General features: G+C 35.9%; 1 protein-coding gene across 1 annotated transcript in view; it reads left to right on the forward strand.

The window, feature by feature from the left end:
• Nucleotides 1–15,705, forward strand: part of EMB3142 (nuclear pore complex protein (DUF3414)) — a 43,615-nt gene that overhangs the window by 496 nt on the left and 27,414 nt on the right. The window contains exons 2-18 of the mRNA XM_039130519.3: nt 30–125; nt 928–1,002; nt 1,123–1,227; nt 1,372–1,482; nt 1,863–2,022; nt 3,869–3,951; nt 4,086–4,208; nt 4,307–4,534; nt 5,842–5,931; nt 8,712–8,873; nt 9,482–9,598; nt 9,678–9,884; nt 10,364–10,465; nt 10,542–10,685; nt 11,532–11,662; nt 11,768–11,887; nt 12,165–12,288. Of these exons, the coding sequence (XP_038986447.3) occupies nt 30–125; nt 928–1,002; nt 1,123–1,227; nt 1,372–1,482; nt 1,863–2,022; nt 3,869–3,951; nt 4,086–4,208; nt 4,307–4,534; nt 5,842–5,931; nt 8,712–8,873; nt 9,482–9,598; nt 9,678–9,884; nt 10,364–10,465; nt 10,542–10,685; nt 11,532–11,662; nt 11,768–11,887; nt 12,165–12,288 (2,178 nt within the window). The remainder of the gene's footprint in view (nt 1–29; nt 126–927; nt 1,003–1,122; nt 1,228–1,371; nt 1,483–1,862; nt 2,023–3,868; nt 3,952–4,085; nt 4,209–4,306; nt 4,535–5,841; nt 5,932–8,711; nt 8,874–9,481; nt 9,599–9,677; nt 9,885–10,363; nt 10,466–10,541; nt 10,686–11,531; nt 11,663–11,767; nt 11,888–12,164; nt 12,289–15,705) is intronic.

Raw genomic sequence — 15,705 nt, forward strand, 5'->3', positions numbered from 1 at the left:
ACGGCTTCTTGATTTCGTCGGGTGCGCAGAGCCCCAAGGCGTCCGATCGATCTCAAGTCCAATCCAAGGAAATCAGGCTTCCCGATTCATCACCGATCACGCTGGACGACATGGATGTACAGATTGTGAGTTTCTTGATCTCTTCTAGTTGAATTTCGCTTCTTATTTTTCTCGATAAAATCTTCTCCATAGATTCAGATGATTAGTTAGACCAAGAGTTTTTAATACATGGCCGGGATTGCTCCATCCTTTCTCTCAAAAGAACTGGCAAGAAAGAGGGCACTCAGTGGCAAAAAGAAAACTTGGTTCTTTCTCCCTTTTCTGATAAATCTGCTTCTTTGAATCATATGGTTGCCATACACAAGCTTCTAGCAAGAGAGCAACATTAGTTATCTCAATGTATTTTATTTTTTTCTTGTTTTTTAAATCTCCACACTCTTCAGCATTTCTGCATGCTCCTGTCATTGGTCTTATTGATACTTTTGTTTTGTTTCTTAAGAGTAATTTCTTTTTTTGTTTCTGGTTTTTTTTGTCTCTTCTCTTCTCTGAGTCTTCAGAAAACTGACATCGATGCATGATTTTGCTCCTCATCATTCTTGAAATCTTTTGACATCTGTGAGAATCTAGAGACAAGCAATCATGATCACCTTATTAGTTGTCAACAACATTGGCTGCACTGGCATGCCCCTTTATATTGAATATATATTCTTGAAATTACATATGACATCATGCGCCCTCCTATAAAATTTAGTAAACACACTAAATTTTGAAACTAGACTGGTGTCTAAAAGGGGTATAATAAGTTCCTACCATAAATCACATTTTGATTGAAAGATTGCACTTGAGTATTGGCTTAAATCTTGGAGCTGCACAATGTATCTAATATGTATGGTTAATCCATCTTATTTTGTTTATTATGATATTCAGGCGTTGAAATTGAGTGACGATCTCAATTTAAATGAAATCGAGTGTGTTCGCTTACTAGTTTCTGCCAATAAGGAGGTATGCTTTCTTGGTGTTTCTATTAAGAATTTGCTAGTGGTAACGCATAGGAGCAGTTTATATTCAACTGTCGCATGGAATATTATTTCCGTTATAATACTATGCAAGCATTTTTTCCAGTGGGTTTTACTTGGGCGAGAGCCATTGGAGATATTTCGACTCGCAGCAGGCCTCTGGTACATGGAAAGAAGAGATTTCATAACCTCTTTGTACACCCTCTTACGGGTAAGTTCATCAATTCAATATTTGATGAAATTGTATCTGGTAGGACCAAGTTCTCCTTTTCGGGTCTTCGATAGTACTTGCTTTTCCCTCTCCCTTTGTTCTTGCTTCTCAAGTTAAAAATTTGTATGCCCTTCTTCTGTACAGGCTGTTGTACTTGACCAGGGGCTGGATGCCGATCTTGTGGCTGACATTCAGAAGCACCTGGAAGATCTATTTATCTCTGGTCTCCGGCAACGGCTGATTATGCTCATAAAGGTTGGGGATTTTTCCAAATACAGGCTTAGTTTTCATCTTTTGTTAAACGAGGTCAACAATGACTGCTATTAGTGCTGGAAACATGATTATTTTTACTTGCATCTTACCCGATCTAATCACAATTTAATGTCCTCTTAGTTTCTTCGCTTATTACATTAGGTTAACTACCAATGTTATTATTAGTACTGACAATATGGCTACCTACATTTCCAGATTATACAATTGAACTCAGTTTTTTATTTGTTAGCAACAGATCCAATAGCAATGTCTTGTTTTGCATGCTTTTAGTTTGTACACTTGGACTTACTGCCATGGTTTCAATAGTTGTGATGTAGAGTTGATGTCGGTTTTTGTGTTGCTTCACTTTCTTCTATCAACAGGAACTAAATCGAGAGGAACCGGCTGGTTTTGGTGGCCCTAATTCTGAATGTTATGTTCTTGACTTCAGAGGTGCTATCGTCCAACGACGAGCTGTTGTTTCTCGGGAAAGATTGAGTCTTAGCCACTGCCTTGTTCTTTCTGTACTTGTTACGCGGATGAGTAAGCTAGGCTTTGTTCAAGCTTATTAGATAATATTATTTTGCCAGTCCCATACTGCAGTTTGAGGCATTTGACTCTTATATTCTTTTAAAAATTGAGTTTAAAAAAGGTTCTGTCTAATCTATAAATGCAAAAGAAAATTCCTTAGTCTCATGCTTTAACTAGTTTTGTGCTTTTACTTGAACTTTAGGTACATTAGGGTACATACTACTATTTAAAGAGAAATTAAGTTTTGCACTATATCTATGTTGCTCGATGAGAATATGTGTTGAGGTGTCAGATGTACTTATTCATGGCATTTTGTTCTTTCTGACATTATAACCAAGGAAAACCTTTCACTTTCATTTAGATAGCTTTCAAACATCAATCATCAAATTAATTATCATTAAACTCACCTAAACCAACAACATTTGCACCATATATGGTTTATGGATCAAGATATCCTCCAATAAAAGTTTGGGGATGTTTTACTTTTGCAACCATCTCTTGACTTAATGTCGACCTTTATATTGGAATTGGTGTCAACTACTTGGTTATGACAACTTTAATAAGTCGACATAGTGAATATACATGTAACTTGGAAGAGCCATATGTTATGTATATAGCCTAAGTTTTATTCAATGGTGGTGCAAGTCTCTAAGGTTTCTCTAGGAATGCAAATTTTGACATGGGAAATTCTATTTTCTCTAAGGAGACATCACATGACAAACAGCCGACTAAAAACAAAATGTATTGAAATTGTTAAATAGTGTATATTGAAATTGTTAAATAGTCCATGTATCCCTGTAATTTAATGTCCTTTTATTAGTCTTCCATGATGATTGTTATCCTTGTTCTGGGATGCTTGCTGTTTGCTATGTTCATCCTAGATGTAAATCCTACACTTCATCAAGTTTTCTTTTGCATATGTTTTTCCATCTCGGTTCCACGAATTCCATACAAGTTTGTTTTCATAATAAGTCAGTAATATTTTTTGGGGTCCTAGTGGTTGAGGGTCTTTTTCCAAAGGGTAGAGGTGACTTCTCAAGCAAAGATGGAGTAATATGCATGTATCATACCTCCTTCTTGTTCCCAACCTTGTGCCTGTGCTCTTTGAACTCCTCTGATTTGTTTCCCTACCCTTTGTGCTTGACCTTTCTCATATTGAAGCCTGGCACTTATTGAATGTGGTTTTTGGCGTGCCCAAGGCTTTCAGTAAGGCGGGTTTTGTTATTGGGCATGTGAAGTTGAATATTTAGATGCTGCAATTGGGTAGTGATTCAAGGAGGACATGGTAAACTGCCGAGGTATATAGAAGTAGCAATGAGGTGGTTGTGGTGGAGTATGGTGAAGCTAGCAAGCTATGAATAGATTTAGGTATGCATCATTTGGACCATGGAAGTAGAATTACTTATTAGATCTGCAGAGATGCTGCTTTTGGAAAGACTTGGGTTGGATATATCCATGATTTGACTTAAAACGGATTGAATAATGTTTGCTGTTTGTGCGAACTTCTTCTAATTACATTCACGTGGAAATCTTCATATTGAGGGTTCAGTATCACTGTCCTCAAGCCTACTATTTGAAGTAATATGCATAGTGCTGAGTGGTTGGAATACTTCACTAAGATGCTGTAATGTTGAACACTCATTATAGGAGTCAGATGTTTCTGTTCCATTTATTATGCTTATAGGAGATGAAGTTAGATTTTGTTGTTATATATTCAGCAATTTTAACTTGGTAATATATTTTTACCTAATTTGTTGCCTATATATCAAACAAGGATCCATCCCCTCCCCATTGAGTGAATTTACTTCCCCTCAGGCAAAGACTTGATTATATTGCTGTTCGTTTTTACTTTTTGCAGGTCCAAAAGATGTAAAGAATGTATTTGAGACCCTAAAAGATTGTGCAGCTGAAGTTGATACTGATGCCACTGTACAGCTTCAGGTCTAAATCTAAATCTGTATCCTGCTCATGCTATGTCCCAGATTTATTCTTGTCTTATTTTTCTGGTTTAGGTTTTATGTATATTTTTATCTGTGGTCATTTTAATCTCATTACATGTTGTTTTTCCATTGCAGATAACATTCAGCCTTCTGTTTTCTCTTGTTATTGCTTTTATGTCTGATGCTCTAAGCACAATTCCTAACAAAGCCTCCACGCTATCGCTCGATGCCTCCTTCAGATATGAATTTCATGAATTAGTAAGATATGCTAGCAACATCTTTCCTTCTTTCTTTGTTGTCTCATATTTGTTAGGAATAATTCTGCTGGTGATAATTGATGACTTTTGCTCACCTAGGTGATGACTACCGGAAATAATCCTAATGTTGAGGGGTTTGTTGATGGTGTAAGACTTGCATGGACTGTATATTTGATGTTAACTCAAGATCAGAGTACTTCAAGAGATACTATCTCGGGTGTTCCATCCAAGGATATGACAAATATTTACTCATGCTTGGAACTTGTTTGCTCAAACAATGTTTTCCACTTTTTCTTGGCTAGAGTTCTCCAAGCTGCTGCCTATCAGGTCTGAGTGGTAACTGCAAACGTTGTTCGACAAAGGATATTATAATAATATATTTTATATTTACAGTGTGATGTTTGCGTGTGATAGCACAGGAAATCTCTTTCTTACTACTGCATTGACAGTTAAACTCAAATTGATGTGCCGTGTAGTTCTAGATACCGCCTTTTCCATTCTGTAAGACAGTAGAGGCTCCTACTGTTATTGCGTGTATCATCTGCTGTTGATGGCTTTATAAATTAACATATTCCTGCTGCTCTTGGTAATCAGTATGTTATGACAGTCCTTTCTCTTTTTTTTTTTTTTCTGATTTTGCAGTCATCACTATTTATGGAAATTAATGTCATTCTATGTAATTTTCATTTTCTTGTATCAAATGTCAAGAAGTGAATTCATGAAAATTCACTAAAAGCAAAAATTATCTTTATCATAACATACTCAAGTAACATTTTCTTCATCAGTGAAATCCAGCATTTGGAGATAGTATATAGTGGTGAGCTTCTTGAGAAATAAAAGAACTTTATTTGTGCATTTCAACATACATTTATTGTCTTCCAGAGAGGTCTGAGTTGAGAAGTAATGGAAGATATACAGTAAAAAGACAGATTCTATGTTTTCTAAAGGGAAAATAAAATTCACATGTCCTTGTAGTCCTAAATCCATTTTGCTGTCACTTGCTTACATCAATTTACTGAATTTTCTATTTTATGCATTTAAAATTTTTTATCCCTGGGGATTGTGGTTCTTGGCTTGCTGGTTTTCAGTTTATTTTGCGGTTACCTGATTTTTTCTTGTCGCATGTCCCTTGACCATGCATATGACTATTATGCAACCCTCAACACTTTCAGTTTGAAATTGTTTCCTTGTTGAGGGCTTTTGTTATTACCACATATATTTATCTGTTTTTTCTTATACATGCATACATACATACATACATATATCTATATATTCATTTCGATGTAATCTTTTCTCTTATATTTGATCTGGAACTTTCTGCTTGTATGGAAATTTATCTTTTGCTTATTGTACAATCGAGTTCTTCAGCTAATTGTCTGCATAATCTTATTCCTTCTATCACTTCCTCTTTTTGTGTTTGTTTTTACCAACCTACAAATCTGTGTTGGTATCAACCTCTTACACACCTGTTGGTGATCAAGAGGAAGGTGAAATGGACTGAGAGAAGTTTAGCTTTTGTTCTAGATGTATCAGGACTTTAATAGCTCTAGTTGTTAATACTGTATCAGTATCCAAGCCTCTGTTGATAGTTACTGTTTGGAGTGCTGACCCTTCTTTTACTTCATTTGGCACAGAATGACGACGAGGACATGGTCTATATGTATAATGGATACATGCATAAATTGATGATGTGCTTTCTTTCGAACCCACTTTCTAGGGACAAGGTCTGTATGTGGTTATTCTTTTGGTCCCCTGTTTTTTTGATGACAATATGATAACCGGGAATAACATACAGATGACTGAAATTTCAAGATTAAATTCTCACATCTCATAGATTGACATGATGTAATTTTTTATTGTTTAATTTTCTTTAGTGATAGAGCTATTAATATAGACATGTATATGTTTGGTATGGAGAAAATTAAGTTGTTTGGCCAGTTATTAATATCTGCCCATTTCTTTGCATTCTAAATGCAGTGGAATATATTATTTAAAATAAAAAGTGGAAGCCAAAAGAAGCTATATTACATGGTCTTTGTTATAACTTATAACTGTTGGAGTGCTGGATCCTTTTGTCATTAATAATGTTCTTTTATGGATCCAAACTGAATGTAACAGGACATAGCAATTAAAGCCGTTTAGCATATCTTTCTTTTGGAACAAAGAGAGTCAAGATATTTCTTTATTTTTGCTTTGGGAATTAAGCTTTCCAAAGGCATAAATGGGCCATAACTACCCCAAGGCTTGGCCATCAAGTTCCAGGCTGAGACTTGAAAATGTGGCTTCCAAGATGGATCCAACTTATAGAGAATCAGACCATGAAATGTCACCAAGAAAAGTTTGTGTGAGATAGGTTTGATTCTGAACTCAGCTTGGTTCTGCAAGACACCTATCTTGGATTGAGTTTGAGGCATGGTTTGTGGTGCCGGAAGCGGGTGTACCGACTCATACCTATTAGTAAACCAATATTCGGTTTGCGCTATATTGAGTGTCGGTACCGAGGACCGAACTGTACCTGTTAGATATCAGGACAGGTATTGAAACTGGTTCTACGAACCTTGCTTTCATGGGCCTTTTTGTTTTGAGTTTGGCTTGGCTTGCCCCTAGTACTACAATAGGATTGGCTAAAGCTAGTCCTTAACCCTGATCAGCACCCAAATTTCTCCATAATAAGATAGGTTATGACTTTGCAACTACATGTTTCTATTTTCTATTAGTAAACCAATATTCGGTTTGCGCTATATTGAGTGTCGGTACCGAGGACCGAACTGTACCTGTTAGATATCAGGACAGGTATTGAAACTGGTTCTGTGAACCTTGCTTTCATGGGCCTTTTTGTTTTGAGTTTGGCTTGGCTTGCCCCTAGTACTACAATAGGATTGGCTAAAGCTAGTCCTTAACCCTGATCAGCACCCAAATTTCTCTATAATAAGATAGGTTATGACTTTGCAACTACATGTTTCTATTTTCAATTGTATTATTATGGAATGTATGTTATCCTATGAATAGAGAAGTGTACTCCTACGTATGAGGAGAGGTGAAGGAGCAAGCTTGACATCATGAATACACAGACAAGGGTCTAAGCATTACACTGTTATTTATATGCCATGCATAAAATTATGATTCTAACATTCTTGTATGCACAAAATAGGGTAGCACCTAAAGGCTGCACTGATTGAGTGTTTGTAATATGCCTTTTCAACCAAGGTCTCATGCAACCGTGACTCATGCTTATGCCAATTTGGGGATGCTTGGTAGGCTTCTTCTGCCATGTGCTTACACCTCGAAGTATATTAGAACAATGAGATGAGTAGCACTGTTAAGAGGTTAAACACTACCGGTCCAAGATATTTAGGAATGCATCCTTGTGCATCTAGGCTATTTTAATCAATTGAAGGAAGTGATGACATGCTTGAATGACATTAATTTCGAACAGAAGATAGAAAACAAGCTAGGCTTACTTGGACATTGCTGTACTTAGGGGTGGCAATGGGCCAGGTTAGGTCTGGTTGGCTTTAGGATGTGTTAGAAAACCCTCAATCCATACCTGACCCATTTGCAGTTGGGTTTAGAAAAAATAGACCACATCAAACACATTTATTTTATATGGGTATCCAGCCTGCCAACCAAGCTATAGATCTTGACGTATCAATTATATACCTTAAAGAATGAGAACAAAACAAAGCTAAGAAGAGGGGAACTAGGGTCCAAATAAAGTGAGAGTGAAGAGGAAAGTAACAAATAGAAGAAAACACTTCTAGTCATTCAAACCAAGCCTCGACTGGTCTATGGTGCCCACCAAAATATTATCACTATTCTAGGGATCTAGGACTAGTTTTTAATGGCCTATCCAACGTTGGCTATGATGACCTATCGATTTTGGGGCCAGACACAAATCCAATCCATTTATGATCAAGTTTGTCTTCACTAACAGGAACTTGATGCAATTATAAGAACCTTTACCCGTATTAGTTCATTTGAGCTGCTTCGGGCTGGTTGGGTGGTCGAGGTTAGGAATTGCCACCTCTAACTATACTGCCTGTCCTCACGTCAAATACCATCTCGGAATTGGTTGGCCAGCAACGGGTTGCAAAATTGCTCTGGACTATTCAATCACACATCCTCTTTTGAGACAAATGAAAAAAATGATTCATATTAACGGATTTTTGAGAAATTGACTTAGATTATTAATCATGCTAGTGCTATTTATTCCTTTAAAAGTCATAGGCAATTCAGAGCCATATCTTCTACTGTGCTAACATATGGTTATAAAGACAGAACTTGAATTAGAAATTTGAGGCTTTTGTTAGTGTTTTGATAGGCTTTGCATTCCATCATGTCATGAGATCAAGAAATTTATTTACTTTTCGTGATATGTTCTATATTCTTCTCATTTTGGCTTGTGATGACTTAGAAGTACATTGTAGAAAGATATAATGATTTTGTAGATGTTTAGTTTCTTTCTACCTAAGCTTTCTCTTGATCAATCATGATCATGTAATAGGTGAAGGAAATGAAGGAGAAAGCTATGAGTGCGCTGAGTCCATATATCTTGTTGGGATCAGATGACTTCAGAGGTGACACTTTTAGTGATCCACGGCAGGTGACCCAGATGAGTTGTCAGCCATTTGTGTCGCTGTTAGAATTGGTCAGGGAAATTTATCAGGTAAATCTATGCACTTTTCCTTTCTCAAATCTACTTTTTTTCTTCAATCATTTGTTTTGTGGAAAACTTCACTTGTGCTAGCTAGTTTTTTTTTAATGTATATATATTTTTACACAATCTTTTATATGCCAATAAGGCTGTGAAAATTTTATATTTTTTGTTGATTCTTTTAGCTAGTAAGTAGATAGGATAAGTGAATTATGATGCAAGTTTCAAGATCCTCATTGTGATGGGGGATGTGGCATATGAATGGTAAAGTAGTTGATTAGTATAGACAGTATCAGATAGAGGCTCACATATTGTGTTGGTCATGGTTTTGATTCTGTAATTTTACTATTTTGTGGTGTAGAAGTTTTATAGAAGGGCTAATCTGACAATATTCAGATGAATCTGTATCTGGCCTGCGTGGAGGTTAGATCTATATTCTGACAAGTTGTCATGCTGATGATTAATCATAATTCAATATCAATGTGTTAGTGCAAAATCTAAAAAATATGTAATCATAATTCACGCGGTGGTATGATTCTTGTTGTGGTCATTGTTTTAACTCCCTCTTTTCGTTGTGACTGAATATTAATATACTTTTGTTCCAACTCACATTTTATCAGAAAGAGCCAGAGCTGTTGTATGGGAATGAAGAGTTGTGGACATTCATAAACTTTGCTGGAGAGGATCATACCAATATACGGACTCTTGTGTCTTTCTTGAGACTGCTTAGTACTCTGGTACGGCGAAAGTACCTCTAATGTTTGGTTTGCAATTCAAAAATTTCAAATTTCGAATTATTTTATTTGGATTTTTCAGGCTTCTAATGAGGAGGGTGCATCAAAAGTTTTTGAGTTACTCCAGGGCAAAATGTTCCGGTCAATAGGTTGGAGTACCTTGTTTGATTGCTTATCTATTTATGAAGATAAGTTCAAACAGTCTCTGCAAACTTCTGGAACCATGTTGCCTGAATTTCAGGAGGGTGATGCACAAGCACTTGTTGCATATTTAGATGTTCTTAAGAAGGTATGGACTTGTAACTATTGTGCTTGTTTCAGTATTATCTATCTATTTCTTGATGTCTCTGGCACTATCGCTGCATGCTGTTGAACCTATCCTTGCATGTTTTTTCATACTTGTTTTACTTCCTTTTGCCTATTGGCCTGCAGCCTCGTACCCTTTGTCCGAAATACTGACGACAAGGGTTTCAAACTTCTTCTGTTGCCTAGATTGTCCTGAGATTATATGAATGAAATATATGCACTTATGAAACACAGAAAGTTCAATGTTTAGATTAACTGTCAGAGATCTTCATTTCTTTTTCTATCCATTTAAATCTCCTCATCTTAGGCACAATTGATAAATGCCATGGTTTTGTGGTTATTAGGCAGCCTATTGATTTGTTATGTGATGGTTACCATTATGGTTTTTCTTTTACCTAGATCATTTCATTTTTTCTCTCTCAGTGTTTTTAACCAATGTTAGAAGTGGATAAAATGCTGTAGGTGGTGGAAAATGGAAATCCTATTGAAAGGAAGAAATGGTTTCCAGACATTGAACCCTTATTTAAGCTTCTCAGTTATGAAAATGTGCCTCCATATCTAAAGGTTGGAATCTGCCATGTCCTTTTTATACAACTTGCCTGAGCATTGGACATTAGCGAATATAACACTTTATCTGCAGGGAGCATTGCGAAATGCTATAACTGCTTTCATCAAGGTGTCTCCAGTCCTAAAAGATGCTATCTGGAATTACCTTGAGCAATATGATCTTCCTGTAGTTGTTGGTCCTTCAGTTGGTAGTGGTGGGAAGCATGTAGCAACACAGGTATGGTTCTCGGTGTTGGTTTCTGTTGTGCCTTTTATTTTGTTAAGCCAGGTCTCTGCTAAAAGCACTTGACAAACTTGTAAAACTATCATGAGGAAAACATATTGTTTTCTTAAGCTGCTCTTGGTCTACCAGCAAACAAGGCAAGCCATTGTGCTTGTCCAACAGTTTTCAGTTTTTCCTGGCTTTCCTGCTTTGTCTCTGCTTCATGGACTTTGTTCACGTTAATATCAATGATCATAAATTATGTATTCAATGAATATATTACTACATCATTAGCAGTTATGTTTTGGTTTCTTGTCTGGAATATGTCTAAACTGTTTGGTCTTGTTCCGATGGGGTACTATGTTACTGCTGATATTCAGTTATATTCCAGCTTTGGTGTTAAGAGTGTCACTTATAGAGGACTCCTTGCAATTCCATGTAAATATTGTCAATCACAATGCCTGTGTTAGTTTTGTTTATATGTTTGTTTTTGCTTTCATAAAAATTTCTTCGCAAAGATTCAGACCATCTGGTTATAAAGTGGTTAATTCTTGTATGGATGTTTTAGAAAGTCATTTAATAGGACATCTGATTTGATTACTTCATGAAGTAGTCCGTCTCAATATAAAACTCATGAGACTGCAAGAGATGAACTTCTGTAATTTTGCTTCATGAGAGGAACTTATGAAATGCTTCAGCATCTATAAGTAAGAGTAAAAAAATAGTAGATGATGTAGGATGACGTAGGATGATGGTTTAATCTGAACAGCTATCTTGTGCATGGCGGGTGGAAGTATGATATATGTTATTTCTTCCATCTGCTTCTGATGCATCAATAATAATACGCTTTAAATTTGACAGGTTTATGACATGCGGTTTGAGCTGAATGAAGTGGAAGCAAGGAGGGAAAGATACCCTTCTACGATATCCTTTCTTAACTTGTTAAATGCTCTTATCGCAGAAGAGAGAGATGTCAGTGATAGAGGCCGAAGGTACTGACGTGCTATCAGTTGAGAAATGTTTATAGTTTATACTGTTCCCAGCCTCCAATCTCATTGTTAATTTGTACTTAAATAGCTTTTTTTTTGGTTTATCAGGTTTGTTGGGATCTTCAGATTTGTTTATGATCATGTGTTTGGGCCTTTTCCTCAGAGAGCCTATGGTGATCTTAGTGAAAAGTGGCAATTAGTTCTCGCTTGCCTTCAGCACTTCCGAATGTGAGTATTATTTCTGAAAACATTAATTAAATATTCAATCAGAATCTGTCTTTTCAGTTGGGTTTAGGCAGATATTTGTTTGCGTTAGGATATTTTCTTAAAGACCGCCTTTCCCACATAGATTTGACTCATTTGTTGCTGATTTCATCTTGATCGACTTTTCTGCCAGTTCTTTAGCTAAACTAGAAAAACCTATTGTTCATATGCTTGATGAAGTTTTCTGTTCCAGAATTTATGAAAACCTTGAGATGTTTGATTAAATCTGCTGTATTGGCAGGGTTTTGAGCATGTACGATATCAAGGATGAAGATATTAGTAGTGCTGTTGACATGTCTCAGCCTTCAGCCATGGCGCATATCTCCCCACTCGAGAACCAGCTTCCTGTGCTGGAACTGCTGAAAGTATGCATTTGTTTTTGTTAATATATCTGATATGGTATGCATTTTTTGTTTTCCTAATTTGTTTATTTATCTGATATAGATATTTTAGGGGACCATTGCTTGGTGCAATGGTGAAAGGCTTTGGTTGACAATCACAGTGGTGCAGGTTCATGTCCTAGGGCAGCCATTTGGCGGAAAAAAGATGCCAAAAGTTAGGTTTGTCCCCAGTTTGCCCCACCCAGGACTCTGATTTTTGGGACCCTAACTGGGTAGAAAGTGAACGTGTATCCGATATGTGTGGATATTTTGGTTCTTGATGCTGCTGAAATCTGCTTACATTGATTATTGGAGCTAGGAATATACTCATTTTATATTATTCGTCAAACTATCTTTTGTTTTTGAGTGTATAATACAAGTGGCTGGTTTATATACGAAGGTAGTATACAGATGTCCGATAATATGAGCTATGGAAAACCTTTTATATTTGCCTTATATAGTGTTAATTTATAGAAAAGTTGAAGATATGATTTTTTTTTTTTATGCCAAAGTGTCTTATAAATTTAAAATATTTGTAAACTAATAAATTCAATGATTTGCTTGTGCATGAATGATTTTATGACTAAAAGGAAGTATTCTTAAATGTTTTTATATCATATTTTAATAAAATTTAGGGAATGATTTCTAATTGTAAACCCTTCCAATGCTAGTGAATCTTTCAACAGGTGATGTATTGATCATGTTTTCTCTTTATTAGATAGTCGACTAGATAATAAATTGTACGACTTAAATTTGGTGTTTTATAAAATTTTTATGTAAACCTGGTGAATGTTTTTGGAATGAAACAACCTTCAATATCGAAAATTGAGTGATATATATGTAACTTGAAATATAACTTTATTAAAAACTTTTTTTCTCTTCTTTTTCGTAATGAAAATCACTAGACGTTAAGTTGTACAGACACGGGGGCTTTGTATCTTTCGGAGAATGTCCATGTTTGGACTCCATTGAGAAGTAAACAAGCCCTTGCTCCTGATGGGCTATTTGTGCTAGGGAAAGGGGGAAGTTTGCCTATATTAATTTGTAGACGCATTTTGTGCCTTGAGAAACACATTAGAAGAATTTTGGAGAGACATTTGCTCGACAAACAGGATAATCATTAGCGGATGTTGAGTTTGATTACATTATGGGATTGATTATGAATTTTACAACTAGAATTAATGGGTTTTCTCTTACTCTAATTGTCATCTTATTTTGGTACTAGTTCAATGTATTTTATTTATATGTATTTTTCTTGTGGTAAAGAATATTAAGTTTTTACTTGTTGATGCTGGTTTCTGGGTGAAATTTGTTGGCTAAAATGTATTATACTGTTTGGCTTAAGGTCTCTGGCACCATGGTCTGTATCAACTTCATATGCTAGAGCTGTTTAATGAAATATGTAACTAAAATGTTTGCTGCATGCAACTTTCTGTAAACAATTTAATATGTTCTATATTAGGAAAATATAGGTACTGAAGTACCATTATGTTTTCTTTATTTGTTTTGACACTTTGAGATGTCTTTCCACGGTACATTTGCTTGTCCTCACTCCTCAGTTTGATTCATCATGATCTCCCTTTTGTTGCTATCACTGAATAATATGCCACTGTAATTTGGAACTTGAAAAATATTTGGGTGGAAGCTATTCACATTGTTTTTGGGATACTCTTGTTTAGATAACCTGCCAATTGACGAGCATGATTTTGAGGTTAGGTTCACTCTGCAAATCATTCTGGGCAGAATACTCGTATGTAGCTATCTTAGATTATATAATCATATAGATAGGATTGAGCATCCAAAGATGATGTGTTATATGATTTGTCATATAAGTAGGATTAAGCATCCAACAATGATGTGGGATTTATCTTCTGCTTTTTATGTTATTCACATGTCTCCAAGCAGTAGAACTCGTGGTGATTAAATGATGATATAAGTTGCTTTCATGCAGTTGCTGCCCTTTTCTAAATGGTGGTATTTTCAATTATCTTCAGGTAGATGGTTATCAGTTTTTGTATAATCATAAAACGATAGTCACATCATATAAGCATGAATCCTTAAAAAATTGTTAGGGCGTTCTTTACTAGTGACATGCTGCATCGGACCCCTAGTGTAGTGAAAAGTGGGCAATGGTCTACTAGGGATTTCACCTGAAGCGATGTGACATATTGATGCCTGGATGTGGTGAGAGGTAGGGAAGGATGAGAAGTGGGTAGAAATGTTACCGCAGGAAAGTAGGATACGTTTAGCAACTTGAAAAATAAATTGTTGACAGAGAAATTGATGGAGCTAGTAGATACAATGGCTAGGAGGAGAGTTCACATAGCCTGCCTGCAATAGACTAGTGCATAGGAAGACAAGAAAAAGTAGTTGGCAAGACATGTTATAAACTTTGGTATGCTCGTAAAGATTGGAATAAAAACAGAGTTGGAATTATTGCAGATAAGATTCATAAGAATTTAAAAGATGAGGTTGTACACATTAAGTGTGGGAGATAGAATAATCTTGATATAATTGATGTTAGGAAAGGAGTCTATTGATATCATTAGTGCTTATGCCCCTCAATTAAGACTGGACGATGCTACAAGGCAATGCTTTGGAGAGAAAATGAATGGATTGATTCTAGAAATTCCTAGTGAAAAAAAAAGATTTATAAGAGATATGATCGGGCACGTGGGGATATACGATGTAGGTTTTGAAGGAGTGCATGGAGGGTATGGTTTCGGTGATAGAAATGAGGAAAGAGATGCCATTCTGGAGTTTGCAACGGCATATGACCTAGTATTGGCTGATACCTATTTTAAAAAGGACTCTCACTTCATGACTTTCAAAAGTGAGTATAGTAGTCAAATAGATTCCTTCTTTACTAGAATGACTGGTCGAGTTTTGTATAAAGATTGTAAGGTTATATTGGATGAGAGTTTAACTATCCAACATAGATTGGTGCTTTTAAATGTATATATTAGGAAATGGAAGAGAAAGACGAAAGAAAATTGGAATTTGAGGACTGGTCGGTGGAATTTGCGAGGAGAGAAACAAATGACTCTTAAAGATGGAATGGTAAAGGAAAATGGGGCTTAGATGTGGAAATCAATTATATGTAGGAAGATATGACAGACAATATTTAGAAACTAGGTATAGAGGTATTGGAGAATTAGAGGGAAAAAAGCCATGAGGTAAGGAAACTTGCTGGTGGAATTATAACATTCAGTTGGTTAAGGCTAAAAGGGAGTGCTGTGGAAGACTATTAATATGCAGCAATAGAGATTTAGAGAAGCATATTAAAGCTATAAGGTGGCCAAGAGGGAAATTAAGAAGCGATATGATAGGCTAGGTTCGAGGCATATGAAGAGAAAGATATATATAAGATTGCAAGACTAAGAGAAATGAAAACTAGAAACT

Source organism: Phoenix dactylifera, chromosome 12 (genome assembly GCF_051530095.1).
Source record: "Phoenix dactylifera cultivar Ajwa chromosome 12, Ajwa_hap1_PhDact_Kaust_v1.1, whole genome shotgun sequence".
Classification (NCBI taxonomy): Eukaryota; Viridiplantae; Streptophyta; class Magnoliopsida; order Arecales; family Arecaceae; genus Phoenix; species Phoenix dactylifera.